The sequence below is a fragment of the Ranitomeya imitator genome, chromosome 2, assembly GCF_032444005.1.
Source record: "Ranitomeya imitator isolate aRanImi1 chromosome 2, aRanImi1.pri, whole genome shotgun sequence".
Lineage (NCBI taxonomy): Eukaryota > Metazoa > Chordata > Amphibia > Anura > Dendrobatidae > Ranitomeya > Ranitomeya imitator.
The window spans coordinates 147,312,856-147,340,399 of record NC_091283.1 but is presented as its reverse complement, the minus strand read 5'-3'; the positions used below and the strand labels follow the sequence as shown (position 1 = coordinate 147,340,399).

General features: G+C 46.9%; 1 protein-coding gene across 4 annotated transcripts in view; it reads left to right on the top strand.

Moving 5' to 3' along the window:
* LOC138662165 (carboxyl-terminal PDZ ligand of neuronal nitric oxide synthase protein-like) overlaps nt 1–26,782 on the top strand; it is a 40,176-nt gene extending 13,394 nt beyond the window's left edge. For 2 of the 4 annotated variants that reach the window (XM_069747383.1, XM_069747381.1), the window contains exons 5-12: nt 166–224; nt 1,949–2,057; nt 2,387–2,516; nt 2,846–2,952; nt 4,065–4,196; nt 8,575–8,740; nt 8,950–9,208; nt 25,298–26,782. In XM_069747383.1, the coding sequence (XP_069603484.1) occupies nt 166–224; nt 1,949–2,057; nt 2,387–2,516; nt 2,846–2,952; nt 4,065–4,196; nt 8,575–8,740; nt 8,950–9,208; nt 25,298–25,811 (1,476 nt within the window). In that variant the 3' untranslated portion in view covers nt 25,812–26,782. Of the gene's footprint in view, nt 1–165; nt 225–1,948; nt 2,058–2,386; nt 2,517–2,842; nt 2,953–4,064; nt 4,197–8,574; nt 8,741–8,949; nt 9,209–25,297 lie in introns of all 4 variants that reach the window. The other 2 variants (XM_069747382.1, XM_069747379.1) reach the window with 1 other exon arrangement.
* The last annotated feature ends 762 nt before the right edge of the window (nt 26,783–27,544 follow it).

The following is a 27,544-nucleotide window of genomic DNA, read 5'->3' as shown; positions in this document are numbered from 1 at the left end:
CAAGGTACCGCGTGGGTGTCTGGGAGATGTGCGAGGAGCCGCATGCGTGGCTGGGGGGTGTGCGAGGCGCCACGAATGTGGCTGGGGGATGCAAGGTGGTCTGAGTCGAGTGAGGTTGTGGGACGTCTCGTTATTCGCCACTCACTCACTGCTTTTATGTTGTAGAAGAAGCGGTGGATGTGTGATGAAGCCTCGGTGCTGGTGATGCACGACCCCGTGTACAGGTGACGGCAGTGGCCGCGTCTCCCCCCAATCCAACATGTAGTGCACCCCAGCGCATGTGTAGTTATGTTACGTGTTGTTGGTTTTAGCGCTTTTTATTTTTTGTGCTGATCATTGAGGAATACCACTACATATAGAAGGATCTGCTGACGGTCACCACGATGTCTCTGAACGGTCGAGGTTCTTGTGGTTCCTCCGTTATCAGTATCCCCCCTCCAACGGCTTGTGGTCACTTTACATCCTGGAAATGAATGACACAATTTCTCTTCGTTTTTATTATGAGCTACAGGAATATTGTTCAAAATCTACAGACAAATCCTGTGGATCACACAGTTGCACAAAACGATGAAGCAACCAAAAATTGTTGCTACGGAGACTGAACAGAAAGTATGAAGTGAGAACTTCCATGGAAAATGAAACCTGATTCCTTACACTGCAGAACATGTAGGGTTAACTGGGGTCATTTGGAAAGACAGACACTTAAGAAGCCATGAGGTGACAGGACTACTGTACCCTCCGTACTAGTAATTAGGGTTGATATCAGTGAGTGCCTCCTATCCATCACTAGAGATCAGCGGTGACATCACTGAGAATGCCTCCTATCCATCACTAGAGATCAGCGGTGACATCAGTGAGAATGCCTCCTATCCATCACTAGAGATCAGCGGTGACATCACTGAGAATGCCTCCTATCCATCACTAGAGATAAGCGGTGACATCACTGAGAATGCCTCCTATCCATCACTAGAGATCAGCGGTGACATCACTGAGAATGCCTCCTATCCATCACTAGAGATCAGAGGTGACATCACTGAGTGCCTCCTATCCATCACTAGAGATCAGCGGTACCATCACTGAGAATGCCTCCTATCCATCACTAGAGATCAGCGGTGACATCACTGAGAATGCCTCCTATCCATCACTAGAGATCAGCGGTGACATCACTGAGAATGCCTCCTATCCATCACTAGAGATCAGCGGTGACATCACTGAGAATGCCTCCTATCCATCACTAGAGATCAGCGGTGACATCACTGAGAATGCCTCCTATCCATCACTAGAGATCAGCGGTGACATCACTGAGAATGCCTCCTATCCATCACTAGAGATCAGCGGTGCCATCACTGAGAATGCCTCCTATCCATCACTAGAGATCAGCGGTGCCATCACTGAGAATGCCTCCTATCCATCACTAGAGATCAGCGGTGCCATCACTGAGAATGCCTCCTATCCATCACTAGAGATCAGCGGTGCCATCACTGAGAATGCCTCCTATCCATCACTAGAGATCAGCGGTGACATCACTGAGAATGCAGCCTACACGAGATCAGCGGTGCCTTGTCCTTAAGTTCTGCTACTTTCTTATACACTTGCCGTTAGGATTTCCTGGACCGACCTGTGGGTTTTGAGCCTCCAATGTCGGGTGCTGCTGTGGGAACATAATTTGGGAGTTCAGGGTTTCAGCTTCTGAAGGTTCCTAGTTGACAGCTAGCAGAGATGTTGAAGGCTTTTTGCATGTGTTGATTATACGACTTGTGTAAGCGTTGCTCCCAGATTCCTTGACAGAATCTCAATCTCTGCCAGAAAACATAAAGAAACCTGAAATGAGGCATTGTGCGAGTTCCTGCCGCTGGGCCGGAGCGTGAGTGAGGACTTCATTTCCATCGTTTCTTCCAGATGCTGCTTTATATTCATTGCACAGACTGACATATCTCTCCTCCTCCAGAATATTCTACGTGTCGCACGACTCCCAGGACCTGAAGATCTTCAGCTACATCTCCCGGGACGGGGCCAGCAATGCCTTCAGGTGCAACGTATTCAAGTCCAAGAAGAAGGTGAGTACAGCCGCGCCGGGTGCAGCATGTGGGAGCTGGCTACTGCCCAATAGGGGCTCAATCAATTGGAGGGCTTCTAGCAGTGAGCGTGTATTTCATGGACGTGTGTCCTGTAATTTGGAGCTGCTTCAGGAGCTGATGTAGATGCTCAGGCCGAGCATGTAGTCTAGGCGCTGGGCCATTATGAGGAGACCACCATGGCTGAGGTGCAGAATCCAGGACATCCTCCTGCTCTCACGCTGACTGTCTGGGGAAAAGTTCCTGCCCTGGAGCAGCCGCTGCTTCTCTCTGCAGTGCCGGATATGTACAGTTCTGTTTCCTGTCCCCAGAGCCAGGCCATGCAGATTGTGCGGACCATCGGACAAGCCTTTGAAGTGTGCCACAAAATGAGTCTCCAGCTTGCTCACCAGGATGCAGATGAAGCCAGTAACAGGTCCCACGACAATCACAATATGGAAGGTAGATGGGGGGGGCAGGGACTGCGGTGACACCATCGGCTATGGTGATCTACAGCACCATCTGTATCATTCCCCTCATCCATTAATGAATGTTCATATCCTCTGTGCGCTCTGTGTACATGTAATGACTTGTAATGTACATAGTGCCAGCAGCCAAGGTGTTAATCCAAGTTGTTTGTTGCTGATGGTGCAGATATTCCAGCCCATCAGCCCTCTACATTTTCGTAAGATATTCAAAGTAGATGCAAATGTCATGTAAATGCTGCTCCTCCCAGATCAGCATTCCCCACAGTCATGTTTCACCCATTTTTTTTTTTTTTTCTTCAGTAGAGCAGCAACTGATAAAAGCCGAAAATCCTGGAGGGGTTAATAGTTGCACCTCTTCTACCACACACCTGGGTGCTGAGATATCTGCACTAAAGGAGCAAAGTGACCGGGTATGAAGGGGCGAGAACTTGGCCGCAGCTGTATAAGCGTGTGTGCGCGTGATCACCGACCAATGACGTCTCCAATGTGCTCGATGGAGACAAGTCTGGAGTCTCTGAAGCCATGGGAGCACATTTAGGACACACAGGCTGCTTACAGTAGTATGAGGAATATGGGGCCTAGGGTAGTCATTTGGCGAAAGTCCTCCTGGGACAGTTTCACTTTTCCTGGTGAAGGCCTCTTCATGGCGTTGCCCACGTCTTCTTCAGACCAGATTCTGGCCATCATTGCATCCAAGACAAAAGTCAGGACTCCTCACTGTAGAGGGCAGACCTCTATTCCAGCCTGCATTGCCATCTTGCTCTGCACCATGATGGCCCTGATAGCGGTGGTGTGATTTCAGTAGACACAAGTAGCTAGATGTTGTAGCTCAATGTCACGCTGACGCCTGATGGTTTGTGTAGACGCTGAATGTCCCCTTTAGTCTCGGTTGTGATGTCTCCTGTCACAGTACTGATCACTACGTGCTATTCTTCTAATTGTACAAGACTACGTGGACAACTGCAACAAGAGACCACGTGAGGGAACATCACACCAATCCTGCTCCTAGGATTATGGTGTGTGTGTGGGGGGGATTGTGTCCAGTAGTCGGACCCCTCTTGTCTCAGTTCCAACCTAACATCTTTGGATTACAGTAATTTGTCATGGATCCAGTGGTGCAGCCATTTCTCCAGTGTCCCAGGATACTCCAGCAGCGGATCTTAATGATTTGTACATTCAGCGGCAGAACCTTCCTCAGACGACCATTAATAATCTCCATTAGAGCAGCCGAGGCTGGATGTGCTGGGATTTTCTGTCTGTCCACCCTGAGATTTCTGTAATGCCACAACTTTTCCTTCTGGGTGTTAGTGTGAATGTTGGAGTGTCATAGATTTATCGTATGTATATAATATTATGTACAATTCCTGTGCGGGTAGGACGGGTGCCTCAATGTCTCCTTGTTCTGCAGGTGCTTTACTCCTGCTCAATCTTCATGTGCCGCCATCTAGTGGTGGCTGTCCATCCAGCGGGCACTGGATTAGATCTTCATACTAACAGGTTCTCATCTGTGTCTCATTCACAGGAGCTCCCGACAGCAAACTCTCCCTTCAATTCTCTCTCAGCTTTGACACCGTTGGCCTCTCAGCACCGACTACAGCTGCTCCACCATCAACTCCTGCAGCAGCAGCAACAGACGCAAGTGGCTGTCGCCCAGGTGAGCACTACTCCCATCATCCAGTAATGGGGAGTGTTGGCTGAGGGTGGTGCAGGTGAGACTCCAGTCAGTGTATCTGAGGCTCTCTAGCCACTGGGATGCAGATAACCTCTTTCAGCTGCACCTCTTGAGTTTCGCATGCCCACTATTGGCTGTACGTTGTACTGCAGGTGGCGTACAGTTGCTCTTATTTACTCTACGCGGTGATGTACAGGCTTCTAGGCGTCTGTTTAGATTCTCAGGTCCATGTCACCAGTTCTCCCTTATGACGGGTTTCCCATGTTCAGCTGTGAGTCCCATTGTAGGGGCCTTCCATCTCCAGTATCTATGGCACATGTAGTAGGCAGTCTTCGGGCCTTTCACCACTTTCCATGGCCGCAAGGTGAACGTTCGTAAGCTTACGATCACCCCATACATGTCAAGGACTGTCCGTATCATAGATGGACAAGAGCTTTTCTGAGTCTGGGTAATAGAGAGGATAAACAAAAAAAGTTGCACTTTGTACTATCATGTCAATAAGAAATATGAGTAGCAATACTGCTTCTGGATTCTAGGAAAAACTGAGACGCTTAGCACATAATTTGGCCAATTCATGCATGCCCAACAACCAACGACAAGGCGGTCGCAGAACTGATGGGTCCCAATGTGTCTAATGTGAATACCTGTCTAAGATGGAAGTCTAAATTCCTGGGTAGGTGTGAAAAACCTCTCTTCCAAATCTGATTTTATGGGTAGGTAGGACTCTGTTGCAATTAAAATCCACCACATGCTGAAGGGCTGTGTGTGACTGAATACACCAGACCCCACAATATAGGTAATCCTGAGCAGCGTGGGCTAGGGCATACACTGTATATAATAATCTTTATATAGCGCCAACATATTCCATAGCGCTTTACAGTTTGACAGTTTCAAACACAAACCGTAACAACGTTAACAATACAATAATTAAAGCGAAATAAGACGACCCTGCTCGTGAGAGCTTACAATCTACAATGAGGTGGGGGAGATACAAAGTACAGGAGTGTATTTACAATGATGTATTTACAATCGTGGTCCAGCCATCTTCAGAGGGTGGGGGATAGATGGGGATAGTGAATGGGGTACACACACACAAACATAAAATGACTTTGATTACTGAATGTGATAGGCCGCTCTGAACAAATGTGTTATGAGGGAGCGCCTAAAACTATGCAAATTGTGGATGGTCCTAATATCTTGGGGTAGAGCATTCCAGAGGATTGGCGCAGCACGGGAGAAGTCTTGTAGTTGGGAATGGGAGGTACGGATTAGTGCAGAGGTTAGTCGAAAGTCATTTGCAGAGCGCAGCGGTCGGTTAGGCCGATAGACAGAAATGAGGGAGGAGATGTGTGGGGGTGCCGCACTGTGAAGAGCTTTGTGGGTGAGAACAAGTACTTTGAATTGTATCCTGTAATGAATGGGCAGCCAGTGTAACGACTGGCGAAGAGCAGACGAGTCCGAGTAACGATTAGCCAGATGGACGACCCTGGCTGCTGCATTAAGGATAGACTGGAGAGGGAAAAGTCGAGTAAGGGGAAGGCCAATTAGTAGAGCATTACAGTAGTCGAGGCGGGAGTGGATCAGGGCGACAGGAAGGGTTTTTGTTGTTTCCATGGTGAGAAAAGGGCGGATTCTAGAGATGTTCTTTAGGTGTAAGCGGCACGAGCGGGAAAGAGATTGTATATGGGAGGTGAATTGGAGATCGGAGTCAAACATAACACCCAGACAGCATACCTGCTGCCGGGGTGTTATTATGGTGCCACCCACGCCATATTCAGCTTGGGGTGTATCTTTATAATAATAACTAGATGGTGGCCCGATTCTAACGCATCGGGTATTCTAGAATATGCATGTCCACGTAGTATATTGCCCAGCCACGTAGTATATTGCCCAGCCACGTAGTACATTGCCCAGCCACGTAGTACATTGCCCAGCCACGTAGTACATTGCCCAGCCACGTAGTACATTGCCCAGCCACGTAGTATATTGCCCAGCCACATAATATATAGCAGAGCCACGTAGTATATTGCTCAGCACAGAGGCACATAGCATAGAGACTTAAAAAAAAAATATATATATATTTGGCCTCGACCAATCAGAGACCGGCACAGCATCGACGTAGAAATCCCGCGTCTCTGATTGGTCGAGGCCGCCAGGCCTCGACCAATCAGCGACGGGCACAGCGACGATGATGTCATAGAGGACGTAGACATCTCGCGTTTCTGATTCAGCGACGGGCACAGTATCGACGTAGATGTCATAATGGTTGCCACGGCGACGATGATGTCATAAAGGTTGCCTCGACCAATCAGCGACGGGCACAGTCTGCCGCGAATTCTGGAATCATAATTGTCCATATACTACGGGGACATGCATATTCTAGAATACCCGATGCGTTAGAATCGGGCCACAATCTAGTGTATGTATATATATATATATATATATATATATATATATATATATATATATATATATATATATATATATATATATATTATACTCACCTATAGCCCATTGAAGTCCTGCTATACTTACCCTCCGTCGCCTTTCTCGCTCCTCTCCTCGCTCCCGGGATTGCTCCATTGCAAGCAGCAGCTTGCAGTCCTGTCCCAGGGCTGGTGTGAGCAGGACCTATGATGACGTCGCGGTCACATGACCGACCGTGACGTCACGGCAGGTCCTTGTCCCACACCAGCCCTGGGACGGGAGCGGAACGGGCCGCTTGCAATGGAGTGGTGCCGGGAGCGTGGAGAGGAGCAAGAAAGGCGGCGGAGGGTGAGTATAGCAGGTTTTTTGTTTTTTTTTTAAATTATTTTTAACATGACATTTTTACTATTGATGCCGCATAGGCAGCATCAATAGTAAAAGGTTGGGGACACAGGGTTAATAGCGGTGGTAACGGAATGCGTTACTGCCAGCATTAACCCTGTGTTAGCAGTGACCAGAGGGGAGTATGGAGCGTGCGGGGAGCGGAGCGCCGGGGACAGTGACTGCGGGGAGCGGGCGCCAGCCATTTTCTTCCGGACTGTGCCCGTCGCTGATTGGTCATGGCTGTTTTGCTGCGACCAATCAGCGACTTGGATTTCCATGATACAGAGGCCAGGACCAATGAATATCTGTGACAGAAGGACAGACAGAAGGAAGTACCCCTTAGACAATTATGTATATAGATAATTTTATTTACATAGCACCAACATATTCCACAGCACTTTACATTATAGAGGGGACTTGTACAGACAATAGACATTACAGCATAACAATAAACACATCGATCAAAAAGATACCAAGAAGAATGAGGGCCCTGCTCACAAGCTTACAAACTATGAGGAAAAGGGGTGACACGAGAGGTGGATGGTAACAATTGCTTTCGTTGTTCGGACCAGCCATAGTGTAAGGATCAAGTGTTCATGTAATGCTGGAAGAAGCCGTTAACAGCCAAAGTATGTGACAGTACAGACACAGAGGGCTTATAACTGCATAAAGCGTATGAGAACATAAGAGGAACCGGATTATGGTTTAAGTTTTGGGGGGTTTTTTGTGAATGGGCCACACAGGGATAGTTGGGTTAATGTATTGAGGCGGTAGGCCAGTTTGAACAAATGCGTTTTTAGGGCACACTTAATACTCTGGGGATTGGGGATTAATCGTATGCACCTGGGTAGTGCATTCCAAAGAATTGGTGCAGCACGTGAACAGTCCTGAAGATGGGAGTGGGAGGTTCTGATTATGGAGGATGTTAACGTCAGGTCATTAGCAGAACGGAGAGCACGGGTAGGGTGGTAGACTGAGACCAGGGAGGAGATGTAGGGTGGTGCTGAGCCGTGGAGTGCTCTGTGGATGAGGGTAATAGTTTTGTACTGGATTCTGAAGTGGATGGGTAACCAGTGTAGGGACTGGCACAAGGTAGAGGCATCATTATAGCGATTGGTGAGGAATATAATCCTGGGAGCAGCATTCAGGACAGATTGGAGCAGGGAGAGTTTTTGGTAAGAGGGAGACCGATTGGTAGAGAGTTACAATAGTCCCGACAAGAATGAATAAGAGAAACAGTAAGAGTTTTTGCAGAGTCGAAAGTAAGAAAAGGTCGAATTCTAGAAATGTTTTTAGGTGCAGATAACAAGAGCAAGCCAGTGATCGGATGTGGGGGGTGAATGAAAGCTCGGAATCAAGTATGACCCCAAGGCAGCGGGCATGTTGCTTGGGAGTAATGGTGGAACCACACACGGAGATGGCATCCAGCCTGCAGTTCGGTTGGACATGATGGGTACTGTAGACCTGCATCCTCATCCACCAGATGGTTGATTTACCATCCCGCGTGTTGCAGCAGATTTGGGGGTGACTTGTGATTTCTATTTTCCAGGCACAGTTGTTGAAGGATCAGCTTGCGGCAGAGACAACAGCTCGCATAGAAGCTCAGGATCGAGTGCGACAATTGCTGCTGACCAACCGCGATTTGTTACAGTACGTCTCACTGCTGATGAAACAGTTAAAGGAGCTGGAGATCGGGTCTGACCTCAACAGCACTGGTGAGAGTCCATGGCTTCCAGGCCTCGCTACGTGGGCAGGATGTGTATTGTGCACTGGTGATGTGGATGTTGTGGAGGGGGGTGTATGCCAAGTCAGGTGATATGGAGGGAAGCTTGACTTGGCCATATGATGCGGATGTTGAGTGGTGAGGTGCTCTGCTCAATGTCACTGCTCCCCCGGTGACCCTGCTGATTTCCCTCTCTTACAGTGCATCGGGGGTCTCTACATTACTTGGCACTTGCTCAGTCTTTGTCCCTAAATTTGAAGAACCTCTACAGTCTGGAAATCAATCCTCCTTACACGTCCACCCCGGCCTCAATGCAGAAAAATGCACGCTGTGCCCTGGACGGGACCATGGGAGAACCATACCTCAACTTCCTTAACTTAGAGAAAAGTGGGAAGGTAGTGGTAACTCACCGGGCGGAAGACTCTAAGTTCCCCAAAGTACAGAGGGCGGATAAGGACAAGTAAGTGATGATGATGGTCTAAAGTTAAATTATTATTATTTATTTATATAGCACCATTAATTCCATGGTGCTGTACATGAGAAAGGGGTTACGTACAGAGTTATAGATATCGTTTACAGTAAACAAATTTACAATGACAGACTGGTACAGAGGGGAGAGGACCCTGTCCTTGCGGACTTACGTTCTATGGGATAATGGGAAAGAGACAGAAGGTCGAGGGTGCAGCAGCTCGGGTGGTGGTGAGGCGGCAGCTCTGGTGGTTGGTGAGGTGGCATCTCGGGTGGTGGGGAGGCCGCAGAATGGCTATTGCAGACTGTAGGCTTTCCTGAAGAGATGGGTTTTCAGGTTCCGTCTGAAGGATCCGAGGGTGGTGGATAATCGGACGTGTTGAGGCATGGAATTCCAGAGGATGGGGGATATTCGAGAGAAATCTTGGATGCGGTTGTGTGAGGAACGAATAAGTGTAGAGGAGAGTAGGAGGTCTTGTGAGGATCGAAGATTACGTGAGGGAAGATATTGGGAGATTAGTTCAGAGATATAGGGAGGGGACCGGTTGTGGATGGCTTTGTATATTGTAGAAATCATGGCACAATCCTTAAAATGGAAGCCAGGACTCCCCAGCTGCGAACATCCTTCTCTGACCCCTAGAAAGACGACACATGAGGTTATCTGCAGATTCACTGCCCTCAAACAGTCAGCAATAAGAGACAACTTGCAGTCCTGATCCTAAGATGACATACACCGTCCGCAGCCCCCAGTCATTTGGCTCCTCCAGGCTGGAATCGCACACACAGGTTTATGATCAGAGGCCAGAAGTGAATTCTGCAGAAGGTGCTCAATCAGGGAATATAAAGGACGGACTCCTCTGAATCCTCTTCTGTCTTTGGCTCAAAAACTGCCATGAAACCACCATGAAGCTGATGTATAATCGCCATAAAACAAAAGTGACAACTAGGGTTGAGCGACTTTTACTTTTTTTTAAGGTCGAGTCGGGTTTCGCGAAACCCGACTTTCTCAAAAGTCGAGTCGAGTGAAATCAGCCGATTATCACGAAAAGTCGGGATCGACCGAAACAGTAATTCAATTGCCGGCTTTTCATTTCTCCTTCCTAAACCCGACATGATATGAGACATGGTTTACATGCAGTAAACCATGTCATATTCCCATTTTTTTTGCATATTACACACTACTAATGTTAGTAGTGTGTATGTGCAAAATTTGGGCGCTGTAGCTATTAAATTTAAGTGTTAAGGGGGCGTGGCTATGTAGTGAAGGAGAGAGGACGCACTGTGAGAGAGCTCCCCAATCCTTCTGAATATCCTGCACCAAGACCCCTGCATACGGTGATATATTCACCACCGCCGAACCCCCTAGACTCCAGGCGACTTTCCGGGACCCTGCCGAGAGATCGATGTGGCCGGGGAGCTGCGGGGACCAAAGATCTCGGGACCCGCGGCTGGGAAGCGGCCATCTTGGGCAGAGCGTGCTTTGCAAGGAGAAGCGCGGTGCCACTCTGAATCAAGACGGGGCCGCGCTCTGATCACCAGGCGATTACCGACACCAGCGGTGAGCGCTGAGAGCTAGCGGTGCACCGGGTGAGTGAGAGACTGGGTCGGAAGTGGTGCCTGTGTGGGGCGGCTGTCACCCTCAGAGCGCGCGCTTCGGCAGTTGAAGACGCGGCGCCATCTTAATATCTCTGCAGCACTGTAGGAGTGGGGGAGCGAGCACATATTCTGGACTCATTGGGAGGACGCGCGGTGTGTGCCCTGGAAGATTGGGCCCTGCGCTCCTCATATATAAGACACTCCACTTCTCGGTGCCATTACTCCTGAGGGCTTTGGATCCCTCTTTTGGCTGCTGACACTGCAGGCACGGTGAACCTTCCCTGGTGCGCGGCACCCCAGTGGAACTTTGAGATTGCCCCACTTATAACTTAAACTTCAGTTTGCTGCAATCACCATCCTGTGATAACTTTGCTGGGCTTATATATATATATACTGTGACTCTGACCTTGCTAATCATGCAGCGCACTAAGGGCTCAGGGGCAGCTGACAAACTGAAGGAATTTGCCAGAATTGATCCCTCTGATAACACACGTAACCTGAGAAATAACCCCTCTCAAGTGCAACGCAAAAATCGTCCCTCTGATGGTACTGAGGGAAGTGAACAGGAGGAACTGACGCTTAAACAAGCGTCGGACCAGTTAATGCAAGCTATTTCCCTAACCAGAACATCTCTCACTGAGAAGATAGAGGATGTACACACTGAGGTGGGACGTCTCCGTCAAGATATGCAGACTATGAAGGGACGCATTACAGAAGTAGAGGAGAGGGTATCACATGTGGAAGATACCATCACACCCATGGAGGCCAAGTTGACAAAAGTAGCCGGCTCTATAAATGCCTGGAAACAAAAGGCAGATGACCTAGAGAACAGACTATGCCGGAATAATATCCGTATCATTGGTCTGCCGGAGCGTTCAGAGGGTCAACAACCTGAGGCATTCCTGGAGGGGTGGCTCAAATCTTCTCTGGGAGATGAATTCTCATCGACATTTGCTGTGGAAAGAGCCCATCGAGTACCCACAAAATCTCTTCCTCCCGGGACCCCTCCTAGACCTTTTCTGGCACGGATCCTCAATTGCAAGGATAGAGATACTATTTTACGGTTGGCACGGCAGAAAAGCCCTATTAAATTCGATAATGCTGTAATCTCGATCTTCCCGGATTTCTCCGTGGAACTTCAAAAACAAAGGGCCAGATTTATGGAGATCAAGAAGCAACTCAGAGACAAAAATATCATCTATTCAATGGTCTTCCCGGCCCGGCTCCGTGTTGTCTACAAGGGTTCTTCGGTGTTTTTCACGGATCCGGCGGAGGTGACCGAATGGCTACGATCTCATGGGGAGTCTTGAGTAAAGGAATCCTGAATATGTTTAGTCAAGTAGAACTCTTTGGATTACTAAATAAGGAGCTCTCTCTGGAGAAGTCCAGATTACCAACTATACCGGACGCTGAATCCAGCAGGGGTATCCCCTTATTTCTTTAACAATGGGAGCACAGGACGTTGCTCCTACACTGTTTGGTTTTTGTTCAATTTTTCTTCTTTTACTGGTTTTCTCTGTTATTTAAGTAGAAACTGCCGTCGACAATGCTCTTGCTTCCTATGTACCACCTTTGATCTTTGCCTGAATGATAGCATGTATCATATTTGGATAAATAGACATGGGGTCTGAAATAGTGTGCATGACGTGGAATATACGAGGCATCAAATCCCCCCGAAAGAAAATTAAGGTTTTCTCGCAAATCAGGCACTACCACCCTCACATAATAGCCCTTGTGGAGACTCATCTGACCAGGGATACGGCCCGATATATACAGAAGCCGTGGGTACAATGGTACATACATGCTTTCCACACCAGCTACTCGAGAGGAGTTTCATTGTTAATACATAGAGATGTTAGGTGGGAAGCTAAGGAGGCTCGAAGGGACCCTGATGGCCGATTTGTATTTGTGCATGCATTAATCAATTCTAGCGAATATGTGATTTTATGTGTCTATAACCCTCCCCCCTAGTATGTCAGTTCTCCGGATGGCAATGAGCTTTGCTCTAAATTATCCAGGCGCACAAGTCATTTGTATGGGAGACTTTAACTTAGTCATGGATAATAGCCTTGATAAATTGAGACTGGACGACGGGGGATCTGGGGAGCCCCCCTCTTCGGCCCCGACCCAATTGGCATCATTTATAGAGAGTAGTGGATGGCTTGACCTGTGGCGGATACGTCACCCTGGAGTGCGGGGATACACCTGTCACTCATCTACTAGACAATCCCTATCCCGCATAGATTACATATTTGGTTCTAGTGGGCTGGTAACATGGGTGGATAACGTGGAACACGGTAATAGGGGGATATCGGACCATAGCCCGATTATACTTAAACTCAAATTTGGACAATCAAGGAGTGGCATGGTCTGGAAGCTGAACCCCTTTTGGCTTAAACTAATGGATAATAACGACAGAACAGAGGATCAGTTAAATTGTTTCATATCGTCTCACCCAGAGCCCCAGAACCCCAATTTATTCTGGGACACCCTCAAAGCATACTTGAGGGGATGCCTGTCCTCCACAATTACATACATAAAAAGGGTGACCTTGAGGGAGGATGACGGGGTGGAACAGAGACTGAAAGATGCGGAGGCCGCATATATAGCTAGCCAAACCAATGGCAATAGAATTGAATGGTTGACCTCACAGAGATTATACACTCAGCACATAGACACCAAATCTAAACGTAAGCTGTTCTTCGCGCGTCAGTCATACTTTGAATTGGGAAATCAAACCGGTAAATTCCTAGCCTATCTGGTACGTCAACATAATACATCTAATACAGTATTACAGATTCGTGCGCCAGACGGCTCATTAGTGTCCACGACCGAAGAAATACTTCAATGTTTTTATGACTACTATGAATCATTATATAGTTCCAAAAGTAGCCTCGGCGTTTCACAATGTCTAGATTATTTATCAGATATAATATTCCCCACACTGAATCCCACTCAGCGAGAACTTATAGATGCTGCATTCACTTTGGAAGAGGTAGAATATGCCATAATGGACATGTCCTCTGGGAAGGCTCCTGGGCCGGACAGGTTTCCTGTTGAGTTATATAAGAGATACCGGGGTATACTCGCACCACTCCTACTGAAGGTGTTCCAGGGCATATGGGAGGGAGGATGCATGCCTGATACCTTTTATGAGGCAAATATTGTTATACTTAAAAAAGAGGGGAAGGACCTTCTGGATTGTGGCTCCTATCGGCCCATATCGTTAGTTAATGTAGATTATAAAATTTTCACTAAAATTTTGGCCATTAGACTGAATTCCATCATATTGGACCTTATCCATCCAGATCAAACTGGCTTTATGCCTGGCAAAAATACTTCTATTAACATTAGGCGAGTTCAATCCATAATTCAATATAGTTCTTTGATGTCAGATAACAATTGGGCAATAGCATCCTTGGATGCGGCCAAGGCCTTCGATTCTCTTGAATGGCCCTTCCTATCAGCATGCCTACAGAGATATGGCTTTGGAGATAAATTTCTAGGGTGGATCAGTGCATTATATATGAAACCTAAGGCGCGTATAATCATAAATAATTCCATCTCTAAGTCCCTCTCATTGTTTAGGGGAACTCGTCAGGGATGCCCCCTCTCACCGGCTCTCTTTGCTCTCGCAATAGAGGCACTGGCATTACGTATGAGATCCTCCCCGGATATCAGAGGCATAGATATAGCGGGTCGGGTGGATACCATCGGCCTATATGCCGATGATATGGTAATATTCATGGATAAGGCAAAGGAAACACTGCCCAAAGTAATTGCTATCATAGACGTCTTTAGTAAATATTCTGGCCTGTATATAAACTGGGACAAATCTGCTCTACTACCTCTCTCTCATACCCCCATGCTAAATCTTGAAACTCTGTCCTCACTACCGGTCGTATCCAATTTTAAGTATCTGGGTATTTATATGTCCCAAAGTAGCAATTCCGATTTACAACTTAATATTTATCCTTTACTAGAACTAGTCAAATCCAAATTTGCATCATGGAGCAAACTCCCACTGTCTGTTGCGGGCCGTATCAACCTAATCAAAATGATTCTGCTCCCTAAATTTAATTATTGTTTGCAACATAGCGCAGTACCAGTACCTAAGTTCCTCTTTACTAATTTAAACTCCCTAATAACTTCCTTTATATGGGGAAAATCTAGGCCCAAACTTAAACTTTCTGTTTTACAGAGACCTAAGCAGGGGGGTGGAGCGGCGTTATCGGACTTCTTTCTATATTATCTGGCGGGACAGGCTAAGGCATTGGTCACGTGGATGCCTGGTGGTTATCTCCCTAACTCTGAACATCATTTGCTTCATTCTGCTCGGGTGGAGTGTCCATTGGGTTTTCTAGAATCGGAGAGAATGATCACCCCTCATCCGCTGCCCATGCTTCGACTGGCAAGATTAATTTGGAGACAAATTAAAAAAATTGTTGGATATACAGATATTATAGCTGAAATGCCCCTCTGGGAAAATAGCTATTTTCCAACGCTGTTGAATCACCCGTCCACCGCCTTCTGGGTGATGCATGGTGTTACCTCGGTGGGGGATCTACATGACCGGGGGACCTTTGTGTCCTTTGAACAGCTGCAGACTAAACATGATATTCCGAGATCCCAATTTTTTCGTTTTTTACAATTAAGATCAGCTTTCCAGTCATATATGAGGGGGGTGGTTACGGGCCGCACAATCTCGTCTCTGCCTCTAATAGGAATCCTCAAATCCCAGGGACCCCAGGGCCTCATTTCCTCTTTATATACCTACATGCTATCAGTAGGTGCGGAATCAGTTATAAGACTCATTAAGGAGAAATGGGAGAGACTCATCCCTGACACACAGGAAGAAGAATGGGAGGAAATTTTAGAGTCCCCGATGAAGGTATCCCCGTCGGTTAATAACAGAATGACACAATTATACATAATGTACCAATCATATCTAACTCCCGTGCGGCTTTTTAAAATGGGTCGACTTCACTCTGCGGAATGTCTGCGCTGTCACCTGTTAGATGCGGACTTTGTTCACATGATGTGGAGCTGCCCGGTCATTCTTCAATATTGGAAGGAGGTGACCTCATTACTCTCCTCTATAGTATTGGCCCCTGTTCCTCTTGAGCCACTAAATTGTTTGTTTGGGGTATGGGATGAGGAGACTTGGGGTCATCACGTTGCAATTTTCTTACGAGACTCACTTTTCATGGCAAGGAAGGTGGTGGCAATGCGGTGGATGGGGGGTTCGTGTCCCTCACTCAGAGCCTGGATTGAGTTAGTAGATTCGATTATCCCATACGAACGTACACTGTATCAAAATAGAGGATGCCCGGGTAAATTTGAGAAGATCTGGAGCGGCTGGAACTCCTCTCACCTCACTTTATAACTCATGGTTATTTATACTAGTGTAAAGTGTCAATTCTCTCTAGGTATCATGCAGAAAGGGACGTAGGTTTATTGTTAGGCGGCAGAAAGGTAGTTAGTAAGATACAGTTATAGTTAAGATTTAATAACTGTAAATTTTTCATGACTCCACGTCAGATATGTACGGTTTCAATGGAGTAAAAGATATGTTGGACACACACTATGATATTCAGTTATGTATACATTGTACGTACTCAATATTGTATGTAATACTAAGGAGTATAAATTTGTGTATTATGTTGTTGTTCTTTCAACATTATGGTTAATAAACGAATTTAAAAAAAAAATTTAAGTGTTAAATCGCGGAAAAAATTGGCGTGGGCTCCCGCGCAGTTTTCTCCGCCAGAGTGGTAAAGCCAGTGACTGAGGGCAGATATTAATAGCCTGGAGAGGGTCCACGGTTATTGGCTTCCCCCCTGGCTAAAAACATCTGCCCCAGCCACCCCAGAAAAGGCACATCTGGAAGATGCGCCTATTCTGGCACTTGGCCACTCTCTTCCCACTCCCGTGTAGCTGTGGGATATGGGGTAATGAAGGGTTAATGCCACCTTGCTATTGTAAGGTGACATTAAGCCAGATCAATAATGGAGAGGCGTCAATTATGACACCTACCCATTATTAATCCAATAGTATGAAATGGTTAAAAAAACACACACACAATATTGCAAAGTATTTAATGAAATAAATACACAGGTTGTTGTAATATTTTATTCCGCTCTCAATCCACCTGAAGACCCTTGACCTGTCACAAATTAAAAATAATAAACCAACAATATCCCATACCTTCCGATGATCTGTCACGTCCCACGATGTAAATCCATCTGAAGGGGTTAAATTACTTTACAGGCAGGAGCTCTGCTAGAATAATATATATATATATATATATATATATATATATATATATATATATATATATATATATATATCGCTGAATGCGTCATACGAAATCCGACTTTGGTGCAAAGAATCGCGACCGCATGGCTGATCCCACACTAGGGTCGGGTTTCATGAAACCCGACTTTGCGAAAAGTCGGCGAATTTTGAAATTGTCCGATCCTTTTCGCTCAACCCTAGTGACAACCAATGCGGAGCATAAGCTTCTCCGGAATCAGTTTACACACCCGAGCGGATTATAGTCCTAAACCCCGTCTACACTTCAGGATCAGGGTTTATTTTGTTAATAATCACAACTGCCCTGATGGGTGCAGGCATTAAAGGGAACCTGTCAACCCCCCCCCCAGGCTTTTGTAACTAAAGGTACCTTCACACATAACGATATCGTTAACGATATCGTTGCTTTTTGTGACGTAGCAACGATATCGTTAAGGAAATCGTTATGTGTGACAGCGACCAACGATCAGGCCCCTGCTGGGAGATCGTTGGTCGCTGAGGAAAGTCCAGAACTTTATTTCGTCGCTGGACTCCCTGCAGACATCGCTGGATCGGCGTGTGTGACTCCGATCCAGCGATGTCTTCACTGGTAACCAGGGTAAACATCGGGTTACTAAGCGCAGGGTCGCGCTTAGTAACCCGATGTTTACCCTGGTTACCAGCGTAAAAGTAAAAAAAACAAACACTACATACTTACCTACCGCTGTCTGTCCCCGGCGCTGTGCTTCTCTGCACTCCTCCTGCACTGGCTGTGAGCGTCGGTCAGCCGGAAAGCACAGCGGTGACGTCACCGCTCTGCTTTCCGGCCGCTGTGCTCACAGCCAGTGCAGGAGGAGTGCAGAGAAGCACAGCGCCGGGGACAGACAGCGGTAGGTAAGTATGTAGTGTTTGTTTTTTTTACTTTTACGCTGGTAACCAGGGTAAACATCGGGTTACTAAGCGCGGCCCTGCGCTTAGTAACCCGATGTTTACCCTGGTTACCCGGGGACTTCGGGATCGCTGGAGAGCTGTCTGTGTGACAGCTCTCCAGCGACCAAACAGCGACGCTGCAGCGATCGACATCGTTGTCAGTATCGCTGCAACGTCGCTGAGTGTGAAGGTACCTTAAAAGAGCCACCTTGTGCAGCACTAATGCTGTATTCTGACAAGGTGGCTCTTTTAGTTCTTGGTGCTGTAACTGCAGAAATAATCGATTTAGCAATTTGTCCAAACTACCTTGGAACAGTCCTGGGGGCAGGACTTTCCTTCCTAATCAGACGCAGCACAGCTGTCACTCATACCCCCTTGGCGCCGGGCGCCGCCTCCTCAGCGTTGTTTGAATCTGTCCCGGCGCCTGCGCTGTTATGTTATCCCTTGGGCATGCGCAGTTAGCACTGCCCGTCTTCTGACATCATTTGGTGTCATGCTGACTGTGCCTGTGCGGCCATGCTGCCCGAGATCCCGCCCCGCAGTGTCTTCTGATTTATTCACACTGCGGGGCTGGGATTCCTTGGCACTCGCAGTGCATATCTTCGCCTCTCACTCATCTCCTTCCGCCTTCTTCAGACTGTGCGGCGTCAGCTAATCCCTAATCGCCGTAGCATCGCATGGAACCTTCCCAAATGCGATGCCACAGTGAAGCCGCAGCGTGAAGACAAGTAGAAGAAGTCATCTTAAGAAGATGGGAAGCCCCGTACCGCGGGACCGCCCCTGGGTGAGTATAATCTAACCTCTTTTTCTTATCTTTCAGGATACAATGGGGGCTTATCTACAGCATTCCAGAATGCTGTAGCTAAGCCCCTGATGCTGGTGGGATTAGCTCATCATCGATTTTGGGGGTGACAGGTTCCCTTTTAAATAAGCTTTTTATTGAACATTTTCAAAGCAAACTTTCGCCCCCAATCCCACCTTATCCCAGCCCTCCCCGTCCAACTCTCAGATTCAAGAAAAAAGGTTGCATAGTTACAAAGGTTCATCAAGTTCAACCTTTCTCCATCAATTATACATTTTGTCACTAAATTAACTATAACCCTTAGGCTATGTGCACACGTTCAGGATTTCTCGCAGAAAATTCCTGAGAAAAACCGGACATTTTCTGCAAGAAATTCGCAAGAAAACCGCATGCGTTTTTGCCGCGGTTTTGCCGTGGTTTTTTCCGGACACTTCCCAATGCATTTTGTAGTGGGAAATCTGCAAAAAACCCGCAAAATTAATGAACATGCTGCGTTTTTTACCGCGATGCGTTTTTTTTGCGGGGGAAAAAAACGCATCATGTGCACAAAACATGCGGAATTCATTCTAAATGATGGGATGCTTATTGTATGCGTTTTTTTTGCGGTTTTATAGCGTTTTTATCGGGAAAAACGCAACGTGTGCACACAGCCTTAATATGTGTACTGAGGAAATTGCCAGCCATTTTTTTAAAAGCTGTTATATTGTCTGTCATTACTATCTCTTGTGGTAGAGCATTCCAGTGTCTTACTGCTCTAACTGTAAAGAACCATTTCCTGTTTAGCTGCTGGAATCGCCTTTTTTCCACTCTTAATGAGTGCCCCCTAGTCCTCAGTACGGTCTTTGGACAGAACAAGTCATGTGCCAGTGTTTTGTACTGGCCGCACATATACTTATACATCTAAATGTGATCCCCCTCTGAGGCATCTTTTTTTTTTAAGCTCTTCTCATATGACAGGCCTCTATCTCTTGTAAAAATCTTGTTGCCGCCTTTGAACTGATTCTAATTCCTGAATATCCTTTTTTAAATGTGGAGTCTAAAACTGGATCCCATATTCTGGATGTGGCCTCACTAGTGATTTATAAAGGGGTAATAATACGTTGGGATCACGGGATTTTAGCTCTTTTTATACATCCTAAAGTCAAGTCTTGTTTGCTTTTGCGGCTGCTGCTTGGCATTGAGTACTGCTACTCAGCTTACTTGTAACCAGAATACCCAAGTCCTTCTCCTGTTCTGTAGTCCCGAGTATACTCCCATTTAATCTATGTGCAGCAATAGGATTACTCCGTCCTAGGTGCATTACTCTACATTTACCTACATTAAATCTCATTTGCCAAGCGTTTGCCCATTCAGTCATCTTATTCAGATCGTTTTGCAATATTGTAATGTCAAGGTCAGACTTTAGTATCCTACATAATTTGGTGTCGTCAGCAAAGACTGGTACTTTATTCTCAGTCCCATCCAATTCAGTTAGTTGTTCCAGGATCTTTCAAGGAAGTGTCAACATGTCCTTTATTTCCTGTAATGAGGTAGTTCTTCTGGTCTAGTCTTTTCCCCTGCTTCTCCCACCCCTAAAACAATGTATACATCACAATGTATAAAAAAAAATTATACATAACTTTTTTGTTTCTTTGCCCCCTTTTTGTACAAGGAATTCCCTTTATAATCAAGCGCACCCTTAGATGTCTCATTATATCCCTCTGCTTCCACCTCTGACTTTCCTAGCTACTGTGATTCACTCCCTTAATCGTCCTCGAGAAATGTTACCTAAGGCACCTATTCATATATTGCTATTGGAATCTGAGATTTCGCTATCTGGTAAGTGCAATCATCTGCATTCTTGGCCACGCTGGTGTTGAAGGGGCTAGCCCTGGGAAATGCAGCCATGGAGCCCACAATTTTTCAAAATAAAGAGTTGTTCTTCTTTTCTGAAAACACAAGTCTCTCGAGATGAAGCATACAGTTAACTTTGGGAATGTATTATTGTATACTATGGGAATCGGTGTCCTTCCAATGGAAAGCAACTAGTTTTCTAGCTTGGTGCAACAGATGAAGAATAGATGACTGGTGGGCCTCCTCAGTTGGCAAGCCATCTACATAATCCGGTAGGCAGACTCTGGGATCTGATGGAACCTCACACTATCAAACACCCGGATTATGAGGTCTAAAATCTTTCCAAAATTCACTAAGTTAAGGGCAATTTTGATGACCTAGGTCTGCGCCATCAGTTCCACTCTAACCGCAAGAGACCTACCATCCCTTTAAGAAAAGAGACCATCTTTCAAACTCCTCCGTTTTTTTCCCCCCCTACACTGACCTCCAAAAGTTTCCTCCTCAGCAGCAGTTTTTTTTTTTTTTTTTCCCCAAGCCTTTACCTCTCTCCAGTCTGGTGTCATTGTTCTGATTCCACCCAGGAAAGATTCAAGCGTTTATTCAAACCTTTTTGTTTTCCCAAAAATGTATGTCTCAGTCCATCTGATTCTGGACTTGAAGAAGCCTCCCACTAAGTTTTCTTTTATCCATTAAATGTGTGTATGTGCATGTAATCCGTGTGAGTGTATTAATATACTCGCCTACTGCTGCTCTCTTCTGTGTCCAGCGTTCTTTTCTGCTCCTGAGTGATGTCGCCACAATTGGGACCAGCCGGCTCTCTCTATGCGCGGTGTGTGAGCCAGAAGTCTTTTTTTACACTGAAAGTCTATGGAGCATCGTTCTGAACCTAGTTCTGATACTCCATAGACTTATATTCTAAGGGTATGTGCACACGTTCAGGATTTTTTGCAGAAATTTCCTGACAAAAACAGGACATTTCTGCCAGAAATCCGCATGCATTTTTGCGTGTTTTTTTTCGGAGCTTTCCCAATGCATTAAATAGCGTGAAAAACGCGAACAATCCGCAAAATTAATCCGGACAGTCTGCAGAGTTTTGATGTCAGTGAGAAAGGAGCTGGACACTGGATCTAGCGGAGGTAGGTTAGTATAATAATACTTACACTACATTATATGCATATACACACATTTAATGAATAAAAAGCCTAATGGGAGTGCGGCTTACAAGCTGCTGAACAAGAATTTCTGGCTTTGCCGATTCAAGATGACATCTCTTCACTCATTTGTTGCCTCCATGGAATCCAGAGAATTTCTCATCCCTGGACATTCAGGAAGCCGATCTCCACATTACCATTTTCCCAGAGCATCATAAGCTTCTCCGTTTTGCTGTCAATCAGTCCCACGTTCAATTTGTGTCACCCCTCATCGGACTGGCCATGGCTCCCCAGGTGTTCACAATGTTCATGGCATTTTTTCTGCCTGTCAAGAGGATAGTGGTCATTCCCTACATAGGTGACAGCAGACTGTGAAGTTGGGGATCAGTCTTCTGCAGGTGCTCTCGAATTCAGTTTAGCCGTCAGTTCTGTTAGGAGCCAGATCTTGGCCCAATCCATTCTCTTGCAGAAAGATCTGGCTTCAAAACCTCAATTCAGGACTTTTCTTGAGGGTGCGGCACACTCTGTTCCTCCTTACCGGACTCCCTTGGATCTTAAGCTGGTGCTCAGTACTTTATAGTGCCCTCCTTTGGAACCAATACTCTGGCTTTCCTGGAGAGCGGTGCTCCTGATCGGTATCATTTCTATCAGGTGAGTATCTAATCTGGCGGTCCTGTGCTCATGCGTTCCTTTTCTTGTCCTTCACTTGTACAAGGTCGTGGTGCGTCCTGTGCATTTGTTCCTTCCCAAAGTGGTTTCTTCCTTCCCTCTGCCCTTTTAGTCCTTACAGTGTTTGGATCTGGTCAGAGTAGTCACTACCTGAATGTGACTGCTTCCTTCAAATGCCGTTTGTCACTCTAGAAGGTTCTCACCAAGGTCTCTCTGCCTCTAGAAAGTCCATTTTTCACCCTGGCTTTATAAGCTTGTAGGATGGCAGAACAAATCCAAGAACAAAGCTGCCCAGCCAGGAGTGAGGGCTCATTCCACTCGGGCAGTAGTAGCTTTCTAGGCTTTTCGTCAACAGGCATTGACCTCGCTGCTTTTTAAGGATGCTACTTTATCCTCCGTTCACATTTTCATCCCATTGACATTACCTTCTGAAGGATTTATCTCATTTATATATTTCCCACCCTAGGGACTGCTGTGGAACATCCCATGGTTACTGTGTCCCCAATGAAGTGCTCAAGAAAGTAGGATTTTTGTACTTGCCATAAAATCCATTTCTTGTAGTCTTCATGGTGGACACAGCAGCCTCCCTTTTGTTCATGCTGCTTTGTTAGGTGTGTGCGTATATGTTAATAAAACTTCTGTTTCTCCTCCTGCTTTTCTCAGTAACTGAATATCATGGTTACCAGCCGGCAGGTGCAGCTGCGGATGAGGAACCGACTTTTATCCTTGTGTTGTAATTCTCCATGTCGGTTTTTATATTTTCCACTTATAAACACTAAGGCTATGTGCACACGTAGAAGAGGTCCACTATGGATTTTTCTGCAGCGGATTTGATAAATCCGCAGTGGAAAACCGCTGCGGATTTACCGCGGTTTTCACTGCGGTTTTACAACTGCGGTTTTCCATAATCTTTCCTTGCGCAGGCATGTACTACGGAGGACAGAGAATGAACTTCAATCCAATATTGCAGCCAGCATGCAGCCAGCGGGTAAGGAAAGGGTGAATCAAACACCCGAAAACTTCCGCCTCTATGGCTGAAAATTGTTCCCTCCAAATTCAGGTGACAGTGTCCCTTTAAGCTACTTTCACACTTCCATCGGTACGGGGCCGTAGCAAACTGTGGGCCCGACGGACGTTGTGCTAAATTTAGCACAACGTGGGCAGCGGATGCAGTTTTACAACGCATCCGCTGCATATTGTAAGTTCCGGGTAGGAGGGGGCGGAGCTTTGGCCGCGCATGCGCGGTCGAAAGTGGCGGACGCAACGCACAAAAAAAACTTTACATTGAACTTCACAGCTTCGGACAACAGTAATATGGCGCCCAACTCCTCCGTGAGCTATAGACTCTTCAGCGGTCGTGCCCAATTCACAGATGAGGCACCACAATGTAGATCAAAAACATGTTAGCGAAGTACCGTATATTATTTTTCATGCACTATGCGATTTATTTACTGCAGGGTATTTAATCATTGTGATTCTGTCTTTGTTTTTGTTTTTTCTGTTCAGTGGCCAGTGTGAACGTGCAGGCACACCAGTTTATATCCCCGTTCATACACTTTGTCTTTTTTTTCACAATGTAAGTGATGTGGTCAGACACCGACCGCTGTCTCCTCTGGCCAGTAGCTACGATACTTGTGTAACAGTATCATGCTCAGACATTTATACACCCACAAATAAAAAAACTTTTCATTTTGTATTAAATATAAATGTTTATTAATATTAAAATGTTGACACATTCCCTTTAAGGACTAGACTATTTAGGGTGAAATATTGCAGAACCTGGACGGTCACAGATCTGCTCAAGGGTAGCATGTACCATATTTTTCTGATAAGAGACACTTTTTTTTCCCCTAAAATTTTTGGGGAAAATGGTGGTTGCCGCAGGCTGGGATGAAGGGGTGTTCGGCGCTGCTACCCAGTAATCTGCGGGTGTCTCCGGTGCCCGGCGGTGCTACTGCGGGTGGCCGGTGCTGTTGCTCGATGCTCTGCTGTTGTCTCGCCGGTGCTGCCCTATGCTCCTGCGCGGTCTCCGGTGTTGCCGGGGCCCAACACAGCAGTCCTATGGTTTCCTGTGCAGTGGACTCCTGCAAAATGGCCGCCGGACGGGGCGGCACATGAGCAGATGGAGACCTCGGCACCGAGATCTCAGGAGATGAGATTTCAGTACTGAAATCTAATCTCCGGAGATCTCGATGCCGAGATCTCCATCTGCGCATGTGCCTCTCCCCCAGCGGCCATTTTGCCGGAGTCCACCGCACAGGAAATCATGTGACTGCCGGGGCTCTGGCTTTTCACAATGTCGGCAGAGCCCCGGCAGCACCAGAGATCGCCGCAACAGCACTGGGCAGCGCCGTCCGGGCAGCGGAGACACACAGCGGAGCAAGCAGGACCGCCGGACACCCCGCAGCGCCGCCGGGCACTGGAGACACCCGCAGAGCACTGGGCAGCAGCGCCAGACACCAGCAGTACTGCCGGACACCTCTTCATCCCAGCCTGTGGCCTGCAGCATCACCCCACTCCTGCCTCCTCCAGCAGCGACCCTGGATCCCCGCTTCACCACAGCCACCACTTCCGGTAAGCAATAAGATGCATGGATTATAAGAAGCACCACCATTTTATTTAAAAAAAAAAAAAACTATTTTTCTCCTCAAAACTTGGGGTGTGTCTTATAATCCGGAGTGTCTTATAAAGCGAAAAATACGGTACTTTTTATGGACAGTGCTTTCTAATGGGTCCAGTAACATCTCATACATGTCACCATGCCAGTGAGCCTCATCCTCTGACGCCCTCTCTCTTTATCTCCTAGGCCTCTTTCTTCTATTCCGAGGATGATTCCTCCCCCTCCACCAATTGCCAGGAAAAGATTATCAAAGATCTACCTTGGAGAAGCAGCAGAGTCCAAGTCATCAGAGAGCAGCACCATCCTGACCAGCTTCACCACCATCACGTCCTGCGCTGTTACCCCCTCCTGTCCTGAGGGCGCCAACACACACTGCAGAAATGGCTACTTCTCAGACTTTGAGAACGGAGATCTCTCCCCTTTACATTCTTCCCAGGAGAAGTGCACAGACAATAATGGAACATTTCCCTCTTTCACCAGCAGTTATGACAACTTGGAGGATACCGCCACCATTGTACCAGATGAGACCAAGTGCAGTGACCCGGAGACGCCTCAGAGCATCGAGCCTACCCTACCATTCTCCACTGCTAGTGACACCTGCCTGCACATCAGCTTCTCTGAAGACGACATGCCAGACATTGATGTGGATGATCACGTGAGCTTTCACAAGCCCTGGCATCTCATTAAGAATGGAAACTGAGTGTGTTGCACAGAGGTGAAGAACCGAATTTTCAGAGTAATAATGGTGTAAATTGTCGCACACTCAGAGCCTAATAGGAAGCCTAACGTGGGTGCACAACCCTACACGCTAACCCTGACAGCCGCCAGGAAACATTAGAAATGGTAATAGCTGCACCTTTTTGCTAACGAAACGAGCGCCTGCCCGTGTTCTCACCCCTGTGATCTGCACAGACCATGAGAATGGCGTGGAGGGTGGGGACATGTACCTGGTGACATTGCTGTACCGTGGATGGGCCGAGCACGGACTCCTGGATAAGGGCTACAGCTCAATTTTCTCTTGATCTGGAATAGAAGTGAATGTCTTAGTGATTCTTTTTTAGCCTGTAGATGTGACCAGGGTAGCATTTAAGAGCAATAAAATATTCTGCTCAACACTGACATTTAATCAACAAGAAGAAATGGTGGAACAATGGAAATCCCAGGATGGAGACATCACTGGCCTGCAAATGGTGAGAAAAATGAGGGGAGGAGATAAAAACCTCTGGCTGTATCCAGTCTGGAGTTTGAGCCCCGTGCAGAAATCCCAGCACGTCCAGCCTCAGCTGCTGTCACCGAGGTTATTAATGGTCGTCTGAGGAAGGTTCTGCCGATGAATGCACTTGGGTAAATTATCAAGATCCGCTGATGGCATCTGCTGTGTAATCACTGACCAATGACGTCACCAATGAGCTCGAAGGAGACGAGTCCGGAGACACTGAAGTCCTGGGAACAGGTTTAGGCCACGCAGTAGTACGAATAACACGCGGCCTGGGGTGTCGTGTGGAGAAACTCCTCTTGGGGCATGTTGGGACATAATGACTGTACCACATCGGTGGTGTCATTCGGCGACTACAATCTGCCAGCAGCTGTTTGAATTTCAGTGTATTTTTACAGAGATTTTTTTTTTTTTTACTTTTCCATTATCTCATGCTATTAAATCATAAGAGAGCCACCTCATGGTCATTGATGCTTGTAGTACGGCACGCGCCTGCTGCATCTGTCACATTTGGCTGCTCATAAAAAGACTAGGGGGTCTTCGCCAGATTACCAGTATTTTATTACATTTGTTTTGAATTTTCAAAAGGTGGCGAATCCCTCAAGTATGGCCTTCATTGACAGATCTCCTTCGTGTGTCTGAGACCTCCTGGTGGCCTCACATTACATGCGTTCATTTTTTGCAGGAAATGCGATCAGTGTCCGAGGGGCTTCCATGATGGTGAATTGTGGGGGCCCAGGGAGCCACTGTTGCCTAATAAGACATTGCTCTGGTGCCTGACATGGGCCATTGTCCCTACCATGAAGCATTCTAGAAATGAAAAGTCAAAGTCTAACATATAGGTATCAGGCCAGGAGTTCAGCAGGATCTAGATGTCTAGAAACCGAGGGAAAACCGAATATTGGATGAAGGAGGACTAAAGGTACCGTCACACATAGCGACGCTGCAGCGATACCGACAACGATCCGGATCGCTGCAGCGTCGCTGTTTGGTCGCTGGAGAGCTGTCACACAGACAGCTCTCCAGCGACCAACGATCCCGAGGTCCCCGGTAACCAGGGTAAACATCGGGTAACTAAGCGCAGGGCCGCGCTTAGTAACCCGATGTTTACCCTGGATACCATCCTAAAAAGTAAAAAAACAAACGCTACATACTTACCTACAGCCGTCTGTCCTCGGCGCTCTGCTTCTCTGGTCTGGCTGTGAGCGCCGGGCAGC